The sequence below is a fragment of the Austrofundulus limnaeus genome, unplaced genomic scaffold, assembly GCF_001266775.1.
Source record: "Austrofundulus limnaeus strain Quisiro unplaced genomic scaffold, Austrofundulus_limnaeus-1.0 Scaffold871, whole genome shotgun sequence".
Classification (NCBI taxonomy): domain Eukaryota; kingdom Metazoa; phylum Chordata; class Actinopteri; order Cyprinodontiformes; family Rivulidae; genus Austrofundulus; species Austrofundulus limnaeus.
In genome coordinates this window covers 53,922-69,110 of record NW_013953273.1, presented here as the reverse complement: position 1 = coordinate 69,110, position 15,189 = coordinate 53,922, and the positions used below count along the sequence as shown (strand labels likewise).

At 42.6% G+C, this 15,189-nt stretch overlaps 2 protein-coding genes across 3 annotated transcripts in view; one reads left to right on the top strand and one right to left on the bottom strand.

Moving 5' to 3' along the window:
- Positions 1-521: 521 nt before the first annotated feature.
- On the top strand, positions 522-10,524 carry LOC106533026 (uncharacterized; the record flags this gene model as incomplete). The annotated part of the gene is given in 2 exon segments (XM_014029226.1): positions 522-651; positions 8,665-10,524. Coding segments are annotated over 2 exon segments (889 nt in total), but the record flags the coding sequence as incomplete, so codon positions are not given.
- A 1,183-nt stretch (positions 10,525-11,707) lies between these two features.
- plce1 (phospholipase C, epsilon 1) overlaps positions 11,708-15,189 on the bottom strand; it is a 53,531-nt gene continuing 50,049 nt past the window's right edge. For both annotated transcript variants that reach the window (XM_014029224.1, XM_014029225.1), the window contains one exon: positions 11,708-14,516. The gene's annotated coding sequence lies outside the window, so the exon portion shown is untranslated. The remainder of the gene's footprint in view (positions 14,517-15,189) is intronic.

The following is a 15,189-nucleotide window of genomic DNA, read 5'->3' as shown; positions in this document are numbered from 1 at the left end:
GTGTGTGTGTGTGTGTGTGTGTGTGTGTGTGTGTGTGATCCACTGGCTGTCTGAGCTGCCGTCTGCAGGGCACAGAGCCCAAGTTGTGATACAGAACAGTTTTCTTGGCCGGTGAAGTCGAGTGGAGCTCCAGCACCAGACAACAGAGACAAAAGGGAGGAAAAAAATCGATTTCTTCGTTTTCTGCAAACAAAATGTCTCCCGGCAACAAAGTGCTCCTTTTGTGATTAAGGCAGCTTTGTTTAGGCAAGTCGTTAGAGACTGCTTATCATTGGACTGAGCCACAGTGTTGCGCTGTTTATTGCTCGGATAAAAGACCGTGGATAAGGAAGTGCAACGTCTGGTTAGTAAGCGGCTTTTGCTCCTGATTTGCACAAAGAACACATCTTCCATTCACTCCTAACAAAGTGCTAATAGTTTTTCTTTAAAGTTCATGAACATAAAACTATTCTGCGCTGTCTTGTTTTTGCTGTGCAGTGATGTCATGTATCATTTCATGCCCCCTCCTCTTGTGTGTGCAGGTATGAGCTGCCTCAGTACGGCAGTCGCAGGAAGCTGATCTCCCCCTCCGGCCTCTACGATGAATATGGKGAGGTTGTGGTCGACGACGACGGCAGCTACTACTACAGCCCACAGGAGTCTGACGGAGAGGTAACCAAAACAAACATTACAGGAAGGCATTATGTATAACTAAACCAGAAATGGTCAGTGTGTAGTCGTGCCTTTTTGCCCGTTTAATGGGACCTTTACAGGGATCTGAKAATTGGTTACCTTTTAAACATAAAACATAATAAATAAGAGACTAAATCAACACTTTTAACATTTTTTTTATATTAAGCTTCATTAAACTCAGACCATTTCAGCTCTGAACAGGAAAAGAAATTGAATTATATAAACAAAACCAAGAAATCCTTAAAAACTGCAAAAGTTCTAAAATCTTATTGTGCTTTTTTATTATCATGTTGCCATGGCAGAAATTTACTGAGCTTTSAGCACAGATCCAGCCTATAAACCCACAACATCACAGAGGCTGGATCATCACTGATGTCCACCAGAATGTTTTTTTTTTTCCCCACCTCACACATTTTCCTCAAATATGTGACCCATCYCATCGAAATGAGGATTAAGTCCAAAAGTGGAATGGGGAGAACTGGGCAGATATAGGGTTTTGATTTAAACGTGTGCAAAAACTTGCATTTTGTCAAAATATTATGCCTTATGAATGTATCATTTGAATGAACTGTCTCAAATATAATCCTAAAAAAAAATTTGAAGCATTTTTCTGAGCAATAGCAACAAAAAACTTGATTTTGAGGAAAAATGCCTTAAAATTCAGATTTTTTTTTTCCCTGTGAGCTAGCAACGATTTTGTTTCTTTCCAACTCGGAAATCTTAATATACAAATACTATTTGAGGTTTCCTCTTTATATTGACATCAAAAATTACTCAATAAGTTTACATAAAATTAGGATTCAGACCAAACAGTAATGTGTTATCATAACCAACAAGACAAATTAAGTCATYTCTCTGCTTATGATATCGGAATGATCCAAGTATCAAAATGTATCATCATGACAACAGGTGAGAAGACAYTTTCAAGGAAACAGATTAGATCACCAGCAGCCCCACCCACCGCCCGGTCCAGCACCGACGAGGACCWCGGGACCCCCAAGAGCCGGCGGTGACCAAAAGCAAGATGTTGCCACGAGTAAAGACAAAGGCTCCAGTGCAGCCGTCAAGCTAAAAGCTTTCATGAAAATGACCTCACTGCTTTCCCCTGCGAATAAAACATCCACACAGCCTCCTGCCATCCACCCACCGTGGAGCAAAGCCAGAGTGGTGCCGATGGAGGACGCTGGGGGCAGGCTGCCAGGACGAGAAGGTGATGTGGGTTTGGGAAAAGGACAGGCAGTGAAAGTGGAAAATAAAAAGGGAGGACAAGTTGAAGCAACAGAAAGAAGTGGGGATAGGGACGGGAGCAGAGAATTGGAAATTCAGCTAAGAGACAACAGAGGCAGCATAACTAACAATAGGATGAGAAATGCAGCTGTAGGAGGAGGAGGCAGCAGGCCAGAGCACGGCGCACAGCTCCCTGGCTTCTCCTCCTTGGCCCGCTCGTTCAGCTCAGACGGTAACCTGCTCATCGATGGGATTTATTTCACTGAAGCAAGTCAACGCCCACCTGCGAGACAAAAACCCGGCGAGTCCCTCGGTCTTATCTCGTTGGCCAGAAGGCTTCAGGAACCCGCCAGGGTGGGTGATGAACAGTGGAGCGACGGTAGGAGGATGTATGACTCGGTAGGAGAAATGAGCGTTTCTGCATCAGTGTCTTCCAGGAGACACGAGGGGAGGAGATGGGAGAAGAGGGACAGTGAGACAGAGCAAAGTGATTCAGAAACAAGCAGCAGCAGCAACGAGTCTCTGTCAGAATCCAGCCTCTCTGACAGAAGCAGCCATGCCTCAACGGTCACAACAAAAACGGAAATGAGTGAGTTAGACTCAGAATCAGAAAGGGAAGACTGGCGCCAGGAAGAGGAATCTGATACAGAGGAAGAGTCAGGGTCAGAGAGCGCAGATGAGAAGACGGAGTCCAGCAGAAAGCATTCTAGAGGTAGAAGTCATGAATCTGGAAGTAGAAACTGGATAGATAGCAGCCGCTCCACCAAAGACTCAGATAAACACAGACATGGCGGCAGCAACTCTAAAAGCTCTAGATATTCAAGTTCTAAAGTTTACAGTTCAAGGTCCAAAACTTCAAGACGCTCACAGTCAAGTCATGAAACACCAGAGCAAGAGAGTGAAGGAAACAGTGACAGAGAGGAAGAGAGGAAAAGTGTCAAATTGAGGAAGTCTTCAGTCAGTAGGCGAGCCCACCCAGACATCGGTTCAGGTGTGATGGACGCCTCAGACCATTTGTGGCCCATTATTGAGGAGCAGGAGAAAAGCAGCATCCACAGTGAGGAGGGACGTGAAGAGGAGGAGGAGGAGGAGGGGGTTTGGGGAAACGAGTCAACTGCCTGAGCCCCCTTCCTGAAATTCAAATCTTTGCCACTCAGTAAGCTCCTGGTTTGGGTGTGCAGTCATTACCTGAGTGGAATCTATTATTGTCTCTCGCTCCGTTTGCTGTGATTTACGTTCACAGGGGTTTTAATTGCTTGCACGTCCTCCGCTGCTCCCCGAGTTATCCAGTGTCTGCTTTTCTTCATCTCTTTTTGTCCTCCTCAAGTTTTTAATCTGCTTTTTCCAATCATAGCTTCTCCCTCTTTTTCATTTGCCTCCTTGAAGTTGTTGTCAGGTTTACATCTCCAAACCTCCTGTGTTGCACTGTGGCAAAAAGCTCCACAATGTGATTAAGTCTCTGCAGTTGCAGCTCAAACATTGTTATTCACTGATCTCTTTTTGTAGCACAGAAGGTTTGTTTGAGGGTTTTTTTTTCCCTTCCTCGTCATCTCTCCCTCTGCGTGCGTCATTCTCCCAGGATCAGTCAGCTCTCCCTACGTCTGTTATCAGCAGGGAGAACCACGCTTTGGCTGTAGAGAGAAAGAAAAKATATTCTTTCTAGCATACTTACCAAGGTTAAGAGGAAAAAAACTGCAAGGGTTACAATATGTGATAGCACATTGATATAAATTGTCACAACAGCCTTTTTTACGGCAAAGTGTGTGTGCTGTGTGTGTGTGATTAGCAGTCTTGACTCTAACCTTCAGTAGCAAAATGTTAACYTTTAATATGCAGCGTATCTTCAAAGACCTTCCCTCCGTGCTGTTTTTTTGTCCAAATTTCCAGCATCAGATGGTTCAAAGGCTGCTCTAATTTACTGTTAAAGATCACAATGTTCAGGCTGCTGCGCCGACCTTACTTTGTGTTTGCAAAGAGTTAAAATTCTATTCTTTCTGCAAAGTCTGTTTTTTACAGGATAAATATGAAAGAAAATTATACTTTCATTTTTTTCACATTTTCTTATAAAAAAGCTTTAGTTTCTGTGGAGAGGGAAAAGGACTGAAACAAAAGTTTTCACTAAATGATGGCAAGATGATTTCATGTATTGTTTTTACTTTCAATTATGTTCTGTAAAAAATCAGACGGCATATAATATGTTACCATTAGATCTGTGAAGCACCAGTGTTTGCTCAGCTATGCAGCTTTAGAACACTTTAACACTAAATCTTGTGTGAATAAGTTAAACTTCATTAAAGCCATTTTCTCACAGGCTGTGATTGTTGAGGACTAATATTGAACACAACAAATTGTGTCAAGTTTCTAATATCCATCAAAATTTGGTCTTGGGCACCTCCAATCTGTCTCAAGCATTCTCATGCTGCATGGGATTCGTCCTCTGATGAAAAAAAAATCATGTCCAGGTTTAAAAACAACACAGATGATATCAAAAAGAAAAAATAAGTAGGTCCTCTGGATGGGTTCTTCTTTAGTGAAACGTTTCATCTCTCATCCAAGAGACTTCCTCAGTCTGATAAGTTTCAGGTGAACTCAGCCTTAAAACCACTGCCTCCACATGGTGGACAAAGGGGTCAGTCATTTGCAAAAGAGGGCCATCGCTTAACAATAGGCTTGATTAGCTCTATTGTTCATAGAGGGTGTGCCCCATCACCTGACTTATTGGTTTGGATGTGGTGGTACTAGGTGTCGTGTCATGTGTATGTAGTGGAACACAGATGATAAATATAATAAATTAAAAACTACCAGTAATTCTGTAAATCTTTTCTTTAAAAAAATGGAAATATACAAAATCCTGATCCTCAGATACAGAAGCTGGCTCTAGGGACATGGAACGTCACCTCTCTGGTGGGGAAGGAGCCTGAGCTGGTGTGTGAGGTTGAGAGGTTCTGACTAGATACAGTCAGACTGACCTCGACAGACCGCTCTGGCTCTGGAACCAGTCTCCTCGAGAGGGGTTGGACACTCTTTCACTCTGGAGTTGCCCATGCTGAGAGGCACTGAGTGGAAGTGGGCATACTTATTGCCCCCTATCTTGGTGCCTGTACGTTGGGGTTCACCCTGGTGAACAAGAGGCTAGCCCCCCTCTGCCTACGTGTGGGGGGGATGGGTCCTGACTGTTGTTTGTGCCTATGCGCCTAAAAGCAGTTCAGATTACCCACCCTTTTTGGAGTCCTCGGAGGGGGTGCTGGAGAGTGCTCCTAATGGGGACTCCCTTGTTCTGTTGGGGGACTTGCTCACGTGGGTAATAACAGTGAGACCTGGAGTGTTGTGGTTGGGAGAAACGGCCCCCCGATCTGAACCCGAGCTGTGTTTTGTTATTGTTATCAAACATATATTTTTTTTATTTGCCATTATTTAACCAGGCAAGTCCCATTGAGATCTCATATGTCATTACCAAGGGAGGCCTGGGCCTGATGGCAACCTATTGTACATGTTTTTAGGGGTGAGGGAAACCTGAGTACCCAGAGAAAACCCACGCAAGCACAAGGAGAAAACTCTGTACAGAAAAACCCCAGGTCCAAACCGGGAATCTAACCCAGAACCTTCTTGCTGTGAGGCGTCAGTGTCCTGGAGAGCACCAGGACACATTCGGTCCGCAGTTTCAATGATTGACTTTGTTGTTGTTTTATCTGATCTGCTGCCACATGTTTTGGACACTTGGGTGAAGAGAGGGGTGGAGCTGCCAACTGACTACTACCTTGTGGTGAGTTGGCTCTGTGATAGGGGAGGATGCCAGTCAGGCTTGGCAGACCCAAACATATAGTGAGGGTCTGCTGGGAACGTCTGGCAGAGTATCTCGTCAGACTGAGCTTCAACTCACAGCTCCAGGAGAACTTCGAACATGTTCCGGGGGAGACTGGGGACATTGAGTCTGAGTAGGCCATGTTCCATGCCTCCATTGTCAATGCAGCTCACCGGAGCTGTGGCTGCAAGGTTGTCGGTGCCTGTTGTGGTGGCAACCCCTGAACCCGCTGGTGGACACCGGTGGTGATGGATGCTGTCAGGCTGAAGTAGGAGTCCTATCAGGCCTTTTTGGCCTGTGGGACTTCGAATGGGTACTGGCAGTCCAAGTGAATTTTGGCTCAGGTGGTCACTGAGGCAAAAACCCAGGCATATGAGGAGTTCCGAGAGGCCATGGAAAAAACTTCCATATGACTTTGAGATGATTCTGGTCCACCATGTTGCATTTTGGGGGGAAGCAGTTCACCACCAACACTGTTTATGGTGGGAATGGTGTGCTGCTGACCTCAACTCGGTACATTGTGGGTCGGTGGGCAGAATACTTTGACAACCTACTCACCACCAGCATGTCTTCCAGTGTGGAAACAGAGCCTAGGTACCCTGGGCTGAGCTCTTCAATATCTGGTGCAGAGGTCACCGAGGTGGTTAAAAAGCTGCTCGGTGGCACTGGGGGTGGATGAGATTTGCCCAGAGTTCCTCAAGGCTCTGGATGTTGTTGATATTGATGGTGGTCAGAGGGGCAAGTGGTGCTGGTGCATGGCAGCCCCGCCTATGTAAGTGTGGCCCAGGGCAACTGTGGCTGGAGCTTACCAACATCAGTGTGTGAATGCATGGGTGAATGTCTGAAGTGTAAAGTGCCTTGGGGTCCAAGTGGACTTCATAAGGCACTATATAAGTTCAAGTCATTTACCATTTGTGGGGTTGCGTTGGTTGACACGACTCTACAATATCGCGTGGACATCCGGGGCAGTTTCCCTGGATTGGCAGACCGGTGTGGTGGTCCCCCTATTTAAAAAGGAGGGCCACAAAGTGTGTTCCAACTACAGGGGATCCCACTTCTGAGCCTTCTTGGTAAGGTCCATTCAGGGATCCTGGAAAGGAGGGTCCATCAGATAGTCGAACCTCAAATTCAGGAAGAACAGTGTGGTTTTTGTCTTGGTTGTGGAATAACAAACCAGCTCTATACCCTTAGCAGGGTCCTGGAGCATGCATGGGAGTTCACTCATCCAGTCTACATGTGTTTTGTGGATTTGGAGGTGTTCAACCATGTCCCTCGGGGAGTCCTCCGGGAGAATGGGGTACCAGGCCCTTTGATATGGGCTGTTAGGTTCCTTATGACCGGTGTCAGAGCTTGGTCCGCATTGCCGGTAGTAAGTCAGACTTGTTTCTGGTAAGAGTTGGACTTTGCCAAGGTTGTACTTTGTCACCAATTCTGTTCCTAACTTTTATGGACAGAATTTCTAGGTGCAGCCAAGGTGCTGAGGGGATCCATTTTGGTGACCTTAGGATTTTTTTTGCAGATGATGTGGTCCTATTGGCTTCATCAGATCGTGATCTCCAGCTCTCACTGGAGTGATTCGCAGCCAAGTGTGAAGCAGCTGGGATGAGGATCAGTGCCTCCCAATTTGAGACTATGGTATTGAGATGGAAAAGGGTAGTGTCTCCTCTGGTTCAGGGAAGAGGTCCTGTCCCAAGTGGAGGAGTTTAAGTATCTTGGGGTCTCATTCCCGAATGAGAGAAGAATGGATCAGGAGATCGATAGGCGGATTGGTGCTGCATCTGCAGTGATGCAGGGAAGCAAGAGCTGAGCCAGAACGTGAAGCTCTGGATTTACCGTCCGGTCTATGTTCCTACCCTCATCTATGGCCACGAGCTTTGGGTAGTGATTGAAAGAACGAGATCACGGATACAAGCAGGCAAAATGATTTTCTTCCGCAGGGTGTCTGAGCTCTCCCTTAGAGATAGGGTGAGAAGCTTGGTTATCCGGGAGGGACTCAGAGTAGAGTCACTGTTCCTCAACATTGAGAGAAGCCAGTTGAGGTGGCTCAGGCATCTGGTTAAGATGTCTCCTTGATGCCTCGGTGAGGTGTTCTGGGCATGCCCCAKTGGGAGGAACCCAGAGGGAGGCCCAGGATATGTTGGAGGGACTATGTATTTTCAGCTGGCCTGGGATTCCCCTAGAGGAGCTGGCCCAAGTGCCTGGGGAGAGGGAAGTCTGGGTTTCTCTGCTTAGGCTGCTGCCCCCGTGACCCGATCCCAGATAAGTGGAAGAAAATGGATAGATGGATACACAAAATCTACTTTTTTAGCCGTTAAATGCAGTTTCTTGTGTACTTCTTAAGGATCTGAGAAAATTTGAATTTCTTTATTTTCTATTGCATTTTCTGAGCTATTACATTGCAGTATTTATGACGGAACAGCCAAATACAGACATAGCAACTATAACTTGGTCGTCTTCATTCTCCTCTGGCTCTGGGTCAGACTCTGGCTCCAACATGTAAGGCTGGATGGACAAGTCTTCCCTTGTTCACATCTTTTAATTCATTTGTAAATAAAAAAGTTTCTGTGTGGCTATTTAGCCATAAACCCCGCAATCAAGCTAGAATAAACCTGTGATGATAAGCTTGCTTTAACATGTACTCCAATAGATTAATCATAAGTAGGGAGCATCTTCCAGAGTGGGTACAAATCAAGCCAAGGAAGGTACAATTTGGATGGCAGACAGTAAAATAATGTGCAAGGCCTGGAATATCATTGCATCCTCAATAAAATCTGCAGCTGACCAGGCAATAAACACAGCTCACTTGGTCACAGAGACAGCAACTGAAAATTTAACTTTTTCTCACAATTTTAAATCACTAAGTGTCCAACAGTCGCAGCCCAGTGAGATATTACCTTAAGGGAAAAAAAATGGAACATTTATAGACCAGCAGATTAATGCCATTTTTCTGTTTCTCCCAGCAGTGCAACAGAAAGCGTCGGATCAAACTGGTGGTGGACCGTGAGTATGAGACCAGTTCCACTGGTGAGGACAGCATGTCTGAAACCCAACGCAGCCGCGTAACCTCCGTGCACAACAACCACACTAACGTTAATGGGAGCATCTACGTGTCCCAGAATGGCTCCATCATTCGCACCCGACGATCGGTCAATGCTTCTGGTCCTACGCACACCACCAGCGCCACGAACAATCTCAAACTCAGCTCTCCCATCTTCAGCTCGCGGCTGTCCAAGCACTTTAAAAAACTTGATAAAATGGCCGCCACGTTGGAGGAGAGAGCACCGCTGAACAGCCCCAACACAGCAGCAGACGGTCGGTGCAACACGCTGCACACCTTCCAAAGCTTCGGGAAGGCCACCCCCACGTCGGCCACTTCCTCTTTTACGAACAGGGACAACAATAAAATGCTGAATGTGTTAAACACACGACAATCCAGCGTGTCTTTGGGGTCAACCAGCACCAGTAACACGGGCCCTGAAAGCGTAGTGTCTAAATGCGACATGCACACAGAAGCATGCGGCAGCACAGAGCAGCCTGAGAGCACAGCGGGGAAAGATGAGCCGAAAGAAGGCGAGGCGGAATCTAAGATCGACTGCAACAGTGACATGGGAGTCATCGCCCGGGAGCCGCTGGAGTGTCTGAGTGACAGAACGCAGTCGGATGAGGAAGAGTTGTGGATGGGCCCATGGAACAGCCTTCACATACCCATGACCAAACTCTGACGCTAACACCACTGTGCTCGTTCCTCATTGCCAAGATCATTAAATGTTTCTGATGTCATTTCTATTGATTAGTTAACAGGGAGGTGTTCCAGGACAGTTCCAATCCATCTAAACAATTGGTTATCAGCTAACACTGACCTGCCATGCTCCCATTTATATCATCCAGAACATGTATTTTTATTTAAATGTAGTCATCTGCTAAAAATTCACAAGGAGCTTTTATCATGACATTCAAATGGTTATCCACCAGTTTAATCATTAAAACAGCTGTTTTGTAATGTCTCTATACCACTCTGTGCATCCCTACAACCTAAGTGATCTCAGAGCTGCAGCACCTTCAGAAAACTGGACCTACAGTGAGAGAAAGAATTATATTTCTATTTTGAAACAGGAAAACTTGATGATTCTGTTTTTTTTAGTGGCCCTTTAAGCGACTTGTGTCTGTACGGAGCCATGCTTTGTTTCCTTCAGTATCACAGCCACTGATGCAACTTTTCATGAACCTGCCTGATGCATTTCGTTTGACACGTGGCGTTCCGTCTTGTTCACACTTGCCTTTTTTATTCTTGTCAAGATGCTTGGCAGACTCGATCCAAATAAAGTTTCATCTATTGAACAAAGAAGTCTGACGTGGAGATGCTTCGTTGTGATAATTTAAAATAATTTTTCTGAAAAATGCATAGCGATGTCATGTCGTCACCACACAAGTAGCAGCGTACTGTGAAAATTCCCAGTCATCACAAAGCAGAAGCTTAAGGTTTCAAAATGTTTGTTTTGTTTTTCTTCCAGAGTATTATATTTGCAGTTGAAGCATGCACCAATCTGGATATTTACAGTAGCTGCTACTGAGGTGGAAAAGTTTTGGCAGAGTCGATAAGGTTAATGTATTTTTTAATATGAAAAACTGAATAAACAATTGATTGACTCAAACATCATGTATCTTTGAAATAACTAGAACATGTTTTTGTAAGCATTTGTTTATTCTTTATTTTTGACTCAGCTTTCTCACTGTTAAACATGCATTATATTATAATTAAATCACATTTTTCTTGAATTTCTTGTAAGTTAAAACAAATAGGCTTTTATTTTAACGTAAAGATCTTATTTTATTACACATTGCAGCGTTTGAAAGAATTTAAATTTTAAACATACTCTTATGTAGCAAGATTTCTTTTTAATTTTCTCTGGGATCTTAAGAGAAGTTCATTATGATAAAGGTGTGTGAACTTTTTATTGTAAAACACATTTCAGTGAATTGTTTCATTTGAAGTCTTCAAGAGGAAGGATCATTAACCTGCAGAACTACCTGGTCTTAAAGCTGATCATTTAATTTGATGACTGCATAATTTTGCATTAGGAGACTCAACAGAGTGTGCTGTGCTGGTGGTAATATTTGAAACCGAGTGCTCCTTATTAAGCAGAATTAGCCAACTGAGCCACAGAYTGATATTTTCTGGAAGGCCGGGCACGTCTGAGTGACTGTTATTGATTCAAGCAAACGAGCTGATTATGTCACAGGTTTAAGTGTTCACCGCAGTGAGCGGAAAAACTGCAGACTGAGCCTGGCTCATTAAGCCACAGCACCAAACATTTCATTTAGTTGCCTGAATATTAAAAAAATACATTTAACCTCAAAACTATTTTGATTAATTACATTTGTCTTCACAAATGAAACTTTTTGCCTCAGTTACATAAAATATTGCAACACAGAGTTAAAAGCTGTGTACAAAATGCCTTAGTTTTTTCTAAGAAATTACATGACAGCTAACTTTTATTTTGTTTTTTATGTCCAGTTCTGGTCCTCGAGGGCCACTWTCCTGCAAGTTTTACATGTTTCTCTGCTTTGGCACATCTGATTTGAATGAATGAGTGATTAACTGTCTCCTGCTGAACTTGAAGAGCAGGGAACTGTGACGTTCTGTCTCACTGTTATCAATAGTTGTACCTTATCAGCCAATGCKTCAGAGTAAGGAAAAAAAAACTAATGGCTAACCAAATATGGCCCTGATTTTCTTCAGTTTTCATGCTTTTATAACATTTTATCCAAATGCTGTATATTCATATGAGAGCTTACATAAATAAAATACAAAAGCCTGAAAAAAAAAAAGAAAATGTAAAGAGAACCTTACTTTACTAATGCACAGGTCACACAAACAGGCCTTTAAATATTCTTAGATCCTGCTACATGACAAATCCATCATTTACCATCCTTTTTAAAATTCAAGTAAATAAACAGTTATGTTAACATGTCTTCCTGAAAAAACCCAGCGTGTTGGTGACAACATGAAACTGTAAATAGTCCTTTATTTCCACCTAAACAGAAAAATATAACAATAAAAGATGTAGCTGCAGATAACATGCCACAAGTAGGAATACTACAAATATTTAAATTTCTTTGCATGTCTAAGTAATTCGTATTTAAGTCAGGGGAACAGAGTTACCACTTTCTCATACTGAAATAAATAAAAAAAAACATCTACATTACAAACAGGATTGCTTTTACAGAAACCACAGATAAGTGCCAACCAGGGCTTCACATTCAAAATAAATAACATCCAAACATACAGTTGTCTCAGGTTGGTAAAGAAAAAAACAATGTCTTACATTCAGAATGAGGTCTACAAGTTGAAATAAATGTGATGAAGCAGATTTAAACACAAACAGCTGCTGTATGACCATTTGACAGAGTGTTTTTTTTTCTTTTTTTCTTTTGTTTACATGACAGAAAGGCAGTTCTCCACGTTTAAATTCTAATCCATAATATTAACAGAAGCCAGACGGGACAAAAGGATTACAGCTTCATTATCTTTGACATGATGACATTATGATTTCAGGGATCAGTGTCCCTTCTACCTTAATTACAAAAAGCCTCRGGGAGCAGACGGCCCCACTGCCTCACTACTGACAGATTAATAATCTGCATGAACGACAAAACCACAACTCAGAGCTGAGTTTATAAAACAAAGCAGAACAAGTCAGTAAATTCTAGAGAAAAAATACATAGTTGAAGTAACACAACTTCAATATTGCACTAAAATTCAAACTRATTACTTGACGCAAACATAATTCAAGAGATAAAGTGTTTGTTTTTGTGTGCAGTGTGGCCACATTTATTAAAATGTGAGAAATTCTTTCAATGCAGGACTTTCTTCCAATATTTAGGGTGTTGGAATGTTATTTATTAATCTCCTTTTTATTATAAACTAATTCAGGAGGAAGTTGTTCAAAGTAACTCACACGATATGCCAAAAGGCTTAATAAATAAATGTTAGATGATAAAAGTGTTTTTATATTAAAGTCAGGAAGCTGTGCCTCTTTAAACTGTCACTGATCACATTTTCTGCCAGGACTTTTTTTTTCTGTCAAAAGTTAGTTTATTAGATCAGAGAAATTCAAGAAAACTAAAATGTCCACCTGCTCAGACAGAAAGAAAGAAAGAAAGAAAGTTAATGAAATGTACATGATAAAAGGGCAAAAATGGCTCTAAGGAACTCAGATTTTGTTTGAAAACTGACAATAACTTTTAAAACTTGACTAAGACAKTTTAAAAAATGACTACAAAACAAAACATATTGTGCTTTTTCCTGAACTTCGTTCACAACTGGATCAAAAATGAAAGGAAGAATTGGAAAAACCTTCAGACCCTCTAACAACAGTAACACAAACAACAACAAAAAGAAAACAAAATGTGCAAAACGATGTTTGGAGAAAACTGAGCTTCTCTCACCAAGTTTCTAAGAGCTGAACTCATCCCTGCTGCCAAACTAGAAAACATTTATTTTCATATACAAGCAAGTTCCAGGCTTTAGAGGGGCAGTTTGTAAGGAATTGAACAGATTCATGCTCAGATGTGTTCACATTTTAAACATCTTACTGGACATACATCAAATAAAACAGATTTAGTCAAATATAAAGTTTTACATGGTCAGTGATGACAGCACTGAGACACTTTGTGAGAGAACACATCCTCCGTAAAGACAACTTAAAAATAAAAATTAGCAACATTTTTTAGAAACGTGGCCCAACTTAACCGGCGTTTGTGATAAGAGGCCATTGAACACCAGCGTAGTTTTTAAAATGCTGCCGTTAATCTTGTCCCGTTTTACAGATCGTAGTGCTCAAGGAGTCACCAGAAGCCTCAGAGCTTCCATTAGAGAATGACTAAAGTGGAAAGTTCTTAATGTTGCTGCTGCGCTGCTGCTCTCCGTGTCCTCACAGTGCCGTGAAACTGAACCAGTAAGAAAAGAACCAAACAAGCCCGCTTGTCCGCCTCCTTCACAATGTCTTCAATCACCCGAGGAAGAGATTAGTTTCATCCTCTCAACAAACACGCTCTCGATTAGTTTGCTCAAGCTGATCGCTCTCTCTCTGCTTTCTTTTTGTTAAACAGAAAAAAAGCACATTTGTTTACTCCAAAACACCCCAAAAACTTTAGCTGCTTTACTTTTCTTTTATTTCCACACTATAACTGGGAAATTAAAGCAAGTTCAAACTACTTCATTCATCGAATGTGACTTAGGGACGTTTTTTGTGTCCTGGTCATCAGAAACGAGATACTGTAGTGCTAATAAATGTCCCTGATGACTTCAATAAAAACAGCTGCCCCGGCACAACATTAACAACAAACCAAGAGGAAATGGAGCTTTATGCCCTCGTGACCATCACTGCAGTCGCCAGGTGAGACTCTCCTGTTCGACTAAGAAAAGGTGCCGWACTCCGAACGGCTTCACAGAACTCAGACCCACGTCCTTCACTTGCTAACACAAAACAGGATCAGACTCCTTCAGCGCTTCCAAAAGAGTCTTTCCCAAACGTTTGCCGACTCCTCAGTCCTTCACGGAAACACTTCGGCTCACGTGGAGAAGTWGAAGTTCTGAAGCGAGCGAGGTGAATCTCTCCTAGAACTCATTTGTGGATCTTCCAGTTCCTGAGGAGGTGAAGCTTCCAGGCTCGGAGGGTCAGAGAGCAGGTGGGAAGATGGACAGGTTGGAGCATCCCCATAAAGGAGGGGGAAGAGGTCTGGAGGATCCTTCCAGCCCCCACCCTGCCCTCTGTCACCCAGAGCTTCAGACCTACAGCTGCAAACAGATACCCTGCAGAGGAAACACGTAATATTGAAACACCCTAGTTCTCTGATCCAAACGTCTCACACTGATGCACACATGTTAAAAATGACACAGCAACCATAAAACATGTCCTGTTGCTTCAACCAAACAGTGTGTTTTCAATCTCAGAATGTATGGCAGACAATTGGTAATGAATTTTCAGTTATGTTGCAGGAAACATCTTAGTAGTGTAAAACATTTCATTTTAGTCTATAATGCTTGGCAGCAGGGGTGTGGTGCTGCTGGTTCACTTTTTTTCTGCACGTTACTTTGCACAAACTAAAAAAATTAACTAGTTTGAAATCCAATCAGCAAAACAATTTTATAAAACAAGGTCAAAATTTGCTTTTTAAATTGCATTAAGATCTTGTAGAACCTCTTTCTTACATTATGACATAAATGACATTTTGGATGCACAGTTGTTAAATTCACSATTAGCTCCAAGTTATGTCAAAACTACAGTGAATGTGGAGTTATAAACCTTTATAGTTACTGCAGGATGGTATTTAGTCCTTGTCTGTCTAAAAAGATTTGTCACGTGAGTTTTGAAGCGTTGGAGTTCCAGTGATCTTTAACTGTGCCACATACTACTACTACTACTACTACTACTACTACTACTACTACTACTACTACTACTACTACTACTCTACATGTATTTGCA